Consider the following 12,327-nt stretch of genomic DNA (forward strand, 5'->3'; position numbering starts at 1 on the left):
CTAAACGAATACATCAACCAATTATCAAAAATACATAGGTATTAAAAAAAACAAAATTCAAACTTGCTAAAGTATCAAATTCATTTGATTCCCGCAATTAACTTTAAGTACGTGTATGTGTTTGAGCGGAGTCAGTGTAGTGGTGCGATTCGATACCTCTCTGTTTTGAGAACGCGTCCTTAAAGACGATAGATGAAAATTATATGATGTAACAAATATATTATTTTGAAAATAAAAAAAATTGAATAATTTACCAAATTAATGTATTGTCAACGGTCTTCGATAAATCTACGAAATTTGAACGAAATCTGGCCGTTTAAAGTCGGTTACAAACAAACATACAGGTGAAGCTAATAAAAAGCGTGTAAAAAACAACCCTCGCGGGTGGAATTTCGTAAAACCTGTTCTTACCTGACAACTGAGAATATATAGATGGAAATCTCTTCTATATATATAGATTATAAGTCCATGTTCAATTATACGTCATCAATGTCGGTAGCAGCAGTTGTCATGGCAACGAGCGAGTTGTTTTGGTGGAGTAAACAAATGAATTTCATCGAGTGCAGCGGAGTCAGACTCTGTTTGAAGTTGTGTTTATACAAAATATACGTATACCACTGCCAACTAAATTTGAATATGCTTTCTACACAAATATATTAACTACGTAAGTATCTATTAATAAGTAACAGAAATTAAATCATGCTTATTTCATTATTTCGGTTGCTTAGTGTAGGTACAATCAATAAATATATTTAAAATTCAGTTCGTCATGCTATGTTATTCAAATGGCTTTGACAATTATCGTAAACTCATTTCGGAATGATCGCGTTTCAAATGTCAATAAACCGAATGATTTATAGTTTCAGTGGCTTTTGAATAATGAGCCAAAATCAAGCAACTCTCAAACGAACTGATGAACAAAAAAAGAAAGATGGAAACGCCCAGAAGAAAAGTCCGGAAAAGAATATGTCGGAGATCGACGAACACATACTAAAGAGATTTGATATAAAGAAAAGGCTTGGAAAGGGTGCGTATGGAATAGTTTGGAAGGCCATCGACAGAAAGACCAAAGATGTCGTGGCGATCAAGAAGATATTCGACGCATTTAGAAATCAAACTGACGCGCAAAGAACATTCAGAGAGATTATATTCCTGCAGTCGTTCCGTAATCACCCCAATATTGTGAAGCTTCACAGCATACACAGGTAGGTAATAATTTTAATTGTATGATTTATATAAGACACGGCCGTCATAAATATAACAGGTTGCCGGTTTTAAAGTTTCAAAATCAAAGTCAGATAAACTTTATTCAATTAGGCTTAAACGAAGCGTTTTTGAATCGTCACTACAAATATTTCTTTTAAATTACTGAATCTACCATATTTTCGGAAGAAACTCAACGGCCACTCTTTTCAATCAAATAGAGTATTTTACAATGGCTTTAATATATAAAACAAATTGGTTTGTAACGTGCTGCATCAAATATATGAGTCGTGTTTTAATAGTATAAATTATTTCATAAAAAGTAATAAAGAATAAACTATATAAATATAAATTATCGTATATTGGATGCTTCAACCTTTAGACTTTAGAGCTTGAATTTATTGTTTGTGTAAGGATGCTTCGTGAACACGATGATCGTTATTACTGTCATAATAAGTAATTACATCCGACAAATACAATGATTTATTAACTACAAAAGGTCGACCTAGCACTACCGGGTGGTGCATCCCGTTCACGAGTTGACGAATGGACCAACCATCGTTCCCTTCGCACATTTGGGCGTGCGTGCGTCTCCCGACAATACAGCAAAGTCTCTATGCAACGACCAGTTTTAGCTATGTATTAAACGAGATCAGTCTGATCAATGGTTCGAGCTACTGGGCTGAACCAGGCTAGAGATGGAGAAGTTCTCTACAATATGTGGCTGGATCTGCGACTTATAGAAGTTTCGGGGTTACATTGCATATTTGTGTTGGTACTGTTACTATAAATTATTTGATTATTTATAATCCAGGGCACTCAACAATCGTGACATTTACCTCGGCTTTGAGTACATGGAGACAGACCTGCACAACGTCATCAAACGAGGGAACATACTGAAGGATATCCACAAACGGTACATCATGTACCAGATGCTCAAGGCTACCAAATACATTCACTCCGGCAACGTTATACACAGGGATCAGAAACCGAGCAATGTACTCATCGACAGTGCGTGCAGGTGAGGAGGAACAGCCATCATAGCTACTTACGTAATTATTAAATGACACGTGACATAGACAAATATGTGCCTAAATTAAATCTTATCAAGCACCTTGGTTCTACAAAAAACTTATTAAATTAACAAGGGAATAATATACAAATATTACGCACCTAGGGAGAAAAGCAGGTCATTCTCACTTGCGGAATATTGACAATCGCGGCTAACAATGTCCTACCTATCTCACGTGATGCGTATACGTTTTTTTTCCCACCTGGATGAAAAACTGCCTTTTAGTCCCTGGTATGAGGGACAAAAGTCGTCTTGCCGGGAGAGAATCGGCCACTTTTCATCGAGGTGGGAAAAAATTAAATTACTTCATAAATTCAACGTTATTAAAAAACCCATTAGATGAAATATATAAATCTTAGGTAAAAGGTGTAATATATGGCTAACTTACAATTATCATTACGTTGCCAGTGTTAAGGACAATATCAGAGTAAGCCCAAAATATTTCTATACTTACCTAAAAAACAAAAGTAATAATGAATTCCAAATATCCCAAATTATTATGGTTCTAAACAAAACGGAGGACTCGGATGTTCCGGGGGATTTTTATTTGCAGGATACTTTTCTTCCACGTTTGTTAACCCCTTAGGCCATTTTGGTGCCGCTATTGAAACTACTTTTAACACTAATCGTATTGGAGGAATACATCTTGCGCAATGTAACGTCACTAAGCACTTAAAGGGACTAGACATGTATAAAGTACACGGCTATTTCAGGTGTTCCCCAGGGCTCTTGTCTTGGTCCTTAGTTAGTCAACTTGTTCATAACCGACATTCGAATTATTTTAATATCCACAGAAAAATTATCAGAGGCTGTAGTTATAAACGACAGTTTTCTCTTAACTCCTCCACCATGTCTATCACAGTGCAGGTGTTAATTATCGCTCAGATATTTCCGAACTACTGGTGTACACAAGGCCGACACAATGGCAGCCCGGCCGCACTCCAAGAACCCTGTGAAACCTCACTAGGTTCTGCGCTTTTGGTTCTATGAATTATAATAATAATAACTAGTTTTTGAGCTCAAAGTAATTTGTAGGAAATAGTAGATTTCACAACGAGTGCACAAAACGAACCATTTTTATCCGAGACTTCGGCTCGGGCTGATAGTAAAATCGAGTCGATCGAATCGAGAGATTGGTTTTGTGGACGAGTTATAAGCTCTGCTCTTCATTTCGATTGCGAGGAAATAAAACAGTAGTAATATAACATGGACATTTTTAACAATTTTAGCAAATTCGAAGAAATTAATAAACGCACGGAAAAACAAGACCTGTTTTCCGCCGCTTTTTTTAAATCTTACGACATCGATATTAGGCGATATTGGCTCCAGACCTATACAGCCTACTATTAAATAAATTTTGTAATATATATTTTTTTAATTAATTAAATAACCTACCGTATTTTAATATATTTTATGTCTTAAAAACACAAGAGGCAAATAAATTAAAGTAAATATTATAAAATTACAAATTCTATTTATGAACATTTTATTGTGTTTGGCTGTATGGCTCATTTCTTTGCCTCAATATAGATACATTTATGAGTAGATACGTTTATGCACTTGTGCACAAAAATCTGTTTTGTGCAGCCTATATTGTACACAAATAGGCAATTTTAGAGCATGAGAAGTGAAAAAATTTTTTTGTTGAGACCTTTATGATAAACAAATGAAGCGGTGCTTTTGTTTTTTATTCCATATTCTTTATGTTTAAGCTTTGTTTTGTACGGCTTTTGATATTACAGGGTAAAAATAGCGGATTTTGGACTCGCTAGATCAGTCTCTTCTCTTTATTCTGGTGGAGAAGAAGGTGCCGACCCGTGCTTGACAGACTATGTGGCGACGCGGTGGTACAGAGCCCCCGAAATACTAATCGCTAGCAAGAAGTAAGTTCAAAGTTCTGAAAGCCTACCATCAACTTTTAACTAGCGATTCAAATCCGATGCAGTTCAGTTTAGGTACCTAAACTGAATCGCTAAGATTCGTACCATGAAGTGCCTATAACTGAATAGCGTTTGAATCGCATAAGGGAGAATGAACGAAAGAAATTTGTAGTCCGCGGTGTGATGAAGAGATGAAGCTGTAGAATCGTTGCATAAGTCTGTCTCTCTTAGTCGAACTACACTGGCCTGCAAAAGTAAGTATCACACTTTTCAAATTATTTTTTTTTCTTAACTATAGAAGGTAGAGATTTAAGATTAAAAACGTTTTGTTGCAAATTTTATAGGCTTTAATCCTTAGAAACTAAAATTATACATTAGTAACATTTTTAACTTATAAAAGATAAAACAATGAAAATAGACATTTTTAGTTTAGTGTTAAAAAATTCAGCTAAAATGTATTACATGTTATTTAATTTTTAATAACTGGTATTGGCCTCCTCGAGCTCTGATTACAGCTTCGAGCCGGTTTTACAGAACACTAGGTTTCGGAGCCGATGTTGGGGAATATTCTCCCATTCTTCTACCAGGGCCTGCTTTAGTGCCCTGAGGGTGGTGGTCTACGATTTCTGACTAGCCTCCCAAGCTCATCCCAGGCGTGTTCAATCGGGTTGAGATCAGGACTTCTTGATGGCCAAGCCATCACGCTGATACCGACCTCCTGAATATACTCTTGTACGATATGAGCCGTGTGTGGCCGGGCATTATCATGCATCAGCATCGATCCATCACCCATATTTGCTAAATACGGCCCTGCATACTCATTGAGAATCTCTTGAGCATAGCTTTGCCCAGTGAGGGTGCCATTTTCTATGGCTACTAGTTCTGTGCGACCTTCTGAAGATATGCCAGCCCATACATGTACACTGGCTCCACCGTATTGGAGTCTTTCTGAGATGCAGGCTTGAAGGTATCCCTCACCAGGTCGCCTGTAAACACTTCCATCAGAAGTATAAAGGGAGAATCGAGACTCATCTGCAAATAAAATTCTTGACCATGCTTCTTCGTCCCACTGCATGTGTTCACGGGCGTATCGCAGTCTCGCTACTTGATGCTGTCTCTCGAGTTTTGGGCCACTCGCTGGTCTTCGGGGTTTCAAATTTGCTTCAGCAAGTCTTCTTCTCACTGTACTGTCACTAATGTAGTCTCTCCGGGTCTGAAGTAGCTGTTGCTGGACTTCAACTGCATTATGGTGGCGATTTCTTAACACAGTGGAAATAATATAACGATCTTCTCGGGCACTGGTACACCTGGGTCTGCCATTACAAGTTCTCCTCAGATGGTGTCCAGTCTCTTCGTACCTTCGCTTTACCTTCTGGACGCATACTGATGCGTACTATACTGCAAGAATGGAGGGTGTGACGGTACGAATGTGCTAGGATCATGGCTTTTCTGGAACTAGGCATACTGATGCCTAGTTCCTAGCACATTCTTCAACTGAAAGAGGCATGATAAATATATGTTATGTGCTTTTTAGCATAAATTTTTAAAACAAGACCCATCGATCTTGAAAAATTTTAAAACAGAAAGAAAAATGTGAATGGTAAAATTGTAATTCGAAAACGTCCACTTTGAAAAAGGAATGGTTTTGTTTATGAAGTTTTTTTTCTGCCAATTCTTAAAAGAAGGTTACCAACTATAAAGTTTTTATGTACAAAATTAAATTCTCTTTGGAGTCCTTTTTATTTCGAAAGTATATCTTGTGAACTTAAAACGTTATCCCAATTTTAAAAGTGTGATACTTACTTTTGAAGGCCAGTGTATATGCGTTGCGTTTCGAACCTTTAATCATATGATTTAAGAGGTTTTTTGCGTAGAAATTACATTAACATTTATCGCGTCAAATTATAAACAACTTTTTAGTTCTTTTTAAACACAGTTTGTGGTGTTCGAGTCGCCACAGATAATTATCAGAAATTTATGGATAATATAAAAATATAAACATTTTAATGTGGCTGTAGAATTTGAAGTTGTTAATCCTAATACGAAGCATCAGACGCAAGAGCATAATACTTACCTCGAGTGCCCACAAATTATAATATACCTACATAACAATTATTGTGAATATTCAGGAAATATTAGGAAATTAAGAATAACATAAGGCAAATAGAAAAAGAAAACAATAAAGAGAGAAACATTAATTGTTTTTTGCAAATAAATCATTGGTTAATGATTTTTAAAGGTTCTTACTGCCTGATGATCAGTATTAATGTTAGCCAATGGCAGATGAGTTTCTTGTGCTGTATAAACTCGGCATTACCAGGCCTGTCTTACTCCCCGTGTAGGTATCGAATTCGTAAGTACGCACGGGGGTCTCTACGTATGCCAGCCAGTAGGGAACCACGCGTGAGCTTTGTTAGTCTATTAGTAAGCGAGCCGACTGATCTTTTAGAAATAGAGAAACATAAATAAAGCAAAGCATATTTAAGGTCATCGCGATCAAAATCTTAATTTTTTAAGCTTCCTAATGACGCTGAAACAATCAAATTTAGAGCAAATTGTTTTTATGTATTATTTCCTATACTAAGTAGGTTTGACGACGAAAGAATGTTGATTTAATATTACGATTGGGTACCTATTTATATTATACAAAAATCTGAGCTAATTTTATAAGATTATCTTATAAATAGCTCAGATTATTATTATATTTTATTATTATCAGATAGACAACCCTAATGTCGTCAGAAGAGGCAAAAGTCACGCGGTAGAAAGAGAGGCAACTTCTAGGTGAATAAAAATGTAGGTTAATAGCGCTGTGCGATCTGAATTACACCTTTTGTATGGCCGCAAGCGTTCCTATTTCTTTAATTGATTTAACGGACTGAGACTTCTGTACTTGTACTATTATATATTCCTTGCATTACTAATTTCTTCTCTGCCAGGTTTTCCTTCACTCAATGTTAAATTTTTCAACAGTTATACGAAGGGTATAGATATGTGGTCGCTGGGCTGTATTCTGGGCGAGATGCTCACTGGGTCGCCGCTGTTCCCCGGTACTTCCACCGTCAACCAGATCGAGAGAATAATGTCCGCCTTGCCGCGACCATCGCCTGAAGGTAACATTTTGTCAATTTTATCAATGACAATAATATAATGTTAAACAAGTAGCGCTATAATTTTGCGGGCAGTTTTGGTTCTATTAAAAGATCGCTAAATTATGGTACCAAGATTTAAAAATATCAAGGAAATAGGACAATCCGACAAAAATGATTAATGAGTTAATAGGAACTATCAACGGTTCCCAATTTTTATTAAAGTCCGGCTATGTCTTAAATATGAATTTGGACTAAACTTTTTTAAGCACCACAACACTTTATAAATGTGCCAATAGTATTCTTAATGATAAAACCTCTTTTGGTATTGTATTTTCTTAAGGGGCGGAAAAAACAAAAACCGACCCTTCTTTTTCAAATGAGTATATTGTCGTCTAAGCTAACTAGACAGTAAATGTTGGTCATGAAAGAGCTTAGAGGAACACGTTAAAATATGTTTACTGTAAAAAGGCATAAAAGGCATTTATTTTCTCAAAATTGATTCCTTTAGAATTCTTTTTGATGTCATTTCTTATACTACTAGATACTACTACCGCTTCGGAAACAAATGGCGCTCTGAGAGAGAAGAAGCGGCGCAAGAAACTCTCCCAGCATTCCTTTTTTTTGCGCTCTTTTCAATAAAAATATACAATATTGTACAGTCGCTATAAAATAATCTAGTCCCAGGCTGTCCGATCATTTAGATATTCAGCAGTCGAGTAATAGGATTTACGACAGAGCCATTTTTTTATAAAACATTTAAATTTATTTATAGATAATGAACAGTGGCTGGGACTTTATTGTAGAAGTGTATACATTTACCCTTAAAGCTATTATGTATCTTATGAAGCCTACTAGAATTAGTTACAAGGATGCAATTTTAGTCTAACAATACGATTCTTTTTTATAACATATTTAATATAAAATATCATTTGTCTCTGTGCATAGATATATCAGCAGTTTGTACTGGGTACGGGTCGTCTCTGATCCGTGAACAAGCTGCTACTAAGGGAGCCGGCGCGTGTCTGAAGACTCTCCTCTCCTGCGCTCCGAGAGACGCGGCTGAACTGGTGCAGCAGTTGCTGGTGTTCAATCCAGCGAAGAGGTTGAGCGCCGAACGAGCGCTACACCATGACTATGTGGCCAAGTATGGATTATTTATGAGAACATGTAATGAACTAGATTGTGTCTCCATGACGTAACATCATGCCCGCACGATGAGACGGTGACAGGCCGCCAGCACAGTGACGTCAGCTCCGGGCATTCATAACGTCAATCACCGATGAAAGGTACCGTTCAACAATTGACGACTGCCAACTGACGTCACGCAAACGTTAATTTGACGGTTCCGTCCGTGTTCGAGGCGTTGGGGCTAAGACCGCTATACATTATGTGCACATCACATGTACATCATGTAAGGTTACATGCTATACAATATTTTCCATACATTTTAATATGTTCGCAAGTGCACTCCGACCCAATGTGCGCACGTTGCGTTGGTGTTTAACGCCGTCATATCGGGGTTCTATCATGGTACTTTTTGTATTCCCTCGAGTCCTTTCTTAGGAACGCGGAATGGGGTAAAATGAACCTTGTCCAATTTAACCCCTAGAATCCGGCGTTTCGTAGAGACGCCACTTCATTGTGTTTTCTACCGCATCTATGACGGGGAATGTTCTGAAGAGCTGTTTGACCTGATTCATCTGATTCTAACAGGGACGCAGCCTTATCATGGTTACTTCTGCGTCACGTCGGGGCGCAGTCGACAGAAAATAGTGTATTGTGGTTTTTGGTGTGTATGCCTGAACGTCACTTAGGTGGTCGCCAGTTTCCATCTACCTGCGCGGGCGTTATATCCCTTACACATCGCTAGATAGAGTTATTACTTTAAATATTTACTGTTCTTAATAGATTCCATCGGGAACGGGATGAGCCAGCCCTATCCTCCGACGTATTACTTCCACTCCGAGATGACAAACAAGTGTCCGTGAACGACTACAGGAATAAGCTATACAGCATCATGGCGAAAGGTTTTCAGAACTCAAGCCCTCTGAGAAAGAATCATTCAAGGTAATAGGACAGTAATTTAATATGATATTAGATTTAAGTATTATGTCATTTAGTTCGTTAAGTCCAGATTCGACCAAACGGAAATTATAACATACCAGGGATTTATCTGCTCCGCGATGGTATGAATCTCAACAATAGCTGTGGTTGGAGCAACTATACGCAGGGGACAGATTGACGATCCAATGTTGTGCCCGGCAATAAGCTTTTTCAATTTTAAAATAACAGATTGTGGAGTATGAAATTGTTGGAAGGAGTGATTCCTACAGGGGTCCGACGGACATCTTGAATGACTCGAGTCCGACTGGTTAGTTGAATCATTTGGATGTTGCCAATTGATGCAAATGTTGCAGAGCCCATTAATAGTCTTTTAAAAATAATTTATTAAGAAGGATGCTGTAACTATCGTTGACCATCAAAGTGGCAGCCAGTGCGCGCAGATTGTTTTACTAGGTTATTTACCTCCTCAAACATTATCTTGAGAACGCAAATCTCAAGTTATTGCGGTTTTTGAATTTGTTCCCATTCAGTAGTAGGAGTGAAATTAAAACATCAGTTTCTCGACCTTCGAGGTTGCGGTATTGGCGCTAGCTCTGGCATATATCCAGAGGAGTGTTATCAGCTCCCTGGTGGATGGTTGGCGCCGAGTCGACTTGGTTGGGTCATCCATATGTTTGATTGCGGCCTCTGCTATAGATGCCTCAGAGGCGGTAACCGAGGCTTAGCCTTCAACTCTAGAGGTCTACTCGCAAAATCAACAACGATATAGTCGGAACGATACGATAATACCCCGAATATATCGCACCTACCCTACTCTAACAAATATTCGTATTCCATATCGTTTATCGTAACAGCATCGTAACCATAGACTAATATTATGATTTTTTTAATGATATTAGAGTGAATGAATAATTATGCGCAAACCTTGAAAAACTAATTATTATCTGTCCTATGTCGCTGTGTTAAACGATAGTTTAGGCGCTAAGGACTATGCCCGACTATGCACCACCAATTTGCATCACATACACAAAATGTATATATTCAAAAATTATGTAATGAATATAATATGATCATTTAAAATTGAATAAACCATACAAAATTTGCAAATAATAAAATGAAAAGTAAAGTAAAGGGTTGACCCTTCTCGTCGACTTCTTATTTCTCAAGCGGCCATTTGCATTACTTTCTACGCATAAACGATCAACAAAATGACTTATATTACTTGGTAGTAAAAATCCTGTTGAATAGTAAATCACATATAATTATTTAAATTTTATTTATTAAGTATGTATATTGTATGGGAAATATATCTATACAACTTGAAACGATAATCTCAACGACAGCCTAGAAGGTGTCGTTGAGATTATCTTAAAAGTGACGTTTGAGATTGTTTGTCAAGTTCGAATATTCGTCTCTGACATTTTCAACTAAGAGTAGGGTTAGGACCGTTAATATCGAAAAATTTTTCGTTCGTTCAATCATCGTTTCGACATTTAATACGATGTAACTAAGAGTAGGATTCACCACAACTAATGTCATGATATAAAATCGAATATCGATTTAAGGAGTAGGTGCTCTGGTTTCTGCTTGTTCCTGGCGCGGTTTAGAGGGCGGCGCTCTGGTGGCAACAGTGCTCGCCATCTTGTTTCTCGCTTCATCCTTGAACACCCGACAAGATGTATTGAGAACGGGGTGCGTTTGGCAGGCCCTATTAAACAAGAAAAAATTCTCCTCTCACATTTTATTATTGAATCGCATTCAGTAAAAAACAAAATACTTCCCAATTGAATCACTTATTAATTTTATTTTAACACGAAATGAGTTAGAAATGAACATAAACCTTTATTTTCCAGCATCAAATCCCAAGTCTTATCAACCCCAGTCAAAAGCAAAAGTTTCCAGGAGCATTCGGAGGTGAAACACAATAAAGTAAAGCTCAGTGCCTCAGCCGATGCGAAGTTAAGGATGAGGTCGTCGAAAACCATCGAGAAACCGCTCAAATCTTATCAAAGTATTGGTGAACCCTCACAGAAAACGAAGCCGGTAAAAGCAACAAAACTCTTCGAACCCGACTGGACGGGGCTGACAAAGGGCCACGGTGACTATTTTGATTCGAAGGAGGATAGAAGGTATGACGTTACTTGCAAGGATGTGTTCCAACCAGTCAGACTGAGTCATAACTCAGCAGACACGAAGAGGCAACTGCAGCAGCGCCGAAACTCCACGTCATTTTCAACAATAAGTATTGGCGATACGGAACTTTCAGACTTCGGTAGAAAGAGACACGGCGTTATCACCGCCAGCGCTCTGATGGATCTTAGAACTAGTATTCGATGAAGTTAGTTATTGACGTGATTTGATATTATTTGAGTGATTATTGTTTTGATTTATGTTGGTGTGAATTAATTTACTATTCTTGATTATATTGATGATAGCAATGGGTGACAAACTAAATTAGATAAAAAAAATAATGCGGTGATTTTGAAGGTTGTATCAAATTTTATGCAGAAAAGTCTTTAATATAACACGTTAATGTAACAGGAGAAAATCACCTATGTCAAGCACATTAACACGAAAATAGATTAATGGTATCTAAATTGTTTATTTTTAAACTATTTCGACATCTAGCTAATAATTGTGACAAAAATTATTGATTCAAATATTGTTTTAGTTTTTACTGATGTAATTAAATATTTTCCTCAATTAAGCATTCTAGTCAAAAGTACAATGTGTTATTGTATGTACGAGTTTTCTGAAAAATTTACTATAACGTGAAAACGTTAACGTAACTGAAAAGTTAACGTAGAAATATTAATGTAATGTAAATATAATCGGCCCACGATCAGAATGCGATATGACCATTTCTATCAGCCGCCAGCCGGCCATAACTTAGACGAAGGACCTCGCGTTGAACCCCTGGAGACAAAGTAAAGCATGCGCTACACTTTTTTGGTTTTTGAGCATAAGAAGTATCCAGTGGGAGGCTCCTTTGCACAGGATGCCGGCTAGATTTTGG

The 12,327-nt window shown here is 37.4% G+C and overlaps 1 protein-coding gene across 1 annotated transcript; it reads left to right on the forward strand.

The window, feature by feature from the left end:
• Nucleotides 1–550: 550 nt before the first annotated feature.
• On the forward strand, nucleotides 551–12,078 carry LOC126970045 (extracellular signal-regulated kinase 2). The gene is made up of 8 exons (XM_050815719.1): nucleotides 551–664; nucleotides 861–1,205; nucleotides 2,018–2,224; nucleotides 4,018–4,158; nucleotides 7,129–7,268; nucleotides 8,193–8,391; nucleotides 9,156–9,314; nucleotides 11,165–12,078. The coding sequence occupies exons 2-8, from the start codon at nucleotides 880–882 to the stop codon at nucleotides 11,646–11,648; spliced, it is 1,656 nt and encodes a 551-aa protein (XP_050671676.1). The 5' UTR covers nucleotides 551–664; nucleotides 861–879; the 3' UTR covers nucleotides 11,649–12,078.
• The last annotated feature ends 249 nt before the right edge of the window (nucleotides 12,079–12,327 follow it).

Source organism: Leptidea sinapis, chromosome 19 (genome assembly GCF_905404315.1).
Source record: "Leptidea sinapis chromosome 19, ilLepSina1.1, whole genome shotgun sequence".
NCBI lineage: Eukaryota > Metazoa > Arthropoda > Insecta > Lepidoptera > Pieridae > Leptidea > Leptidea sinapis.

Excerpts from the sequence above, each read along its gene's own strand:
- LOC126970045 (XM_050815719.1), top strand. The coding sequence starts at position 880 with ATGAGCCAAAATCAAGCAACTCTCAAACGAACTGATGAACAAAAAAAG. Across the intron at positions 4,159-7,128 it reads ATACTAATCGCTAGCAAGAA|TTATACGAAGGGTATAGATA; the intron begins GTAAGTTCAAAG and ends ATTTTTCAACAG. Across the intron at positions 8,392-9,155 it reads CACCATGACTATGTGGCCAA|ATTCCATCGGGAACGGGATG; the intron begins GTATGGATTATT and ends TGTTCTTAATAG.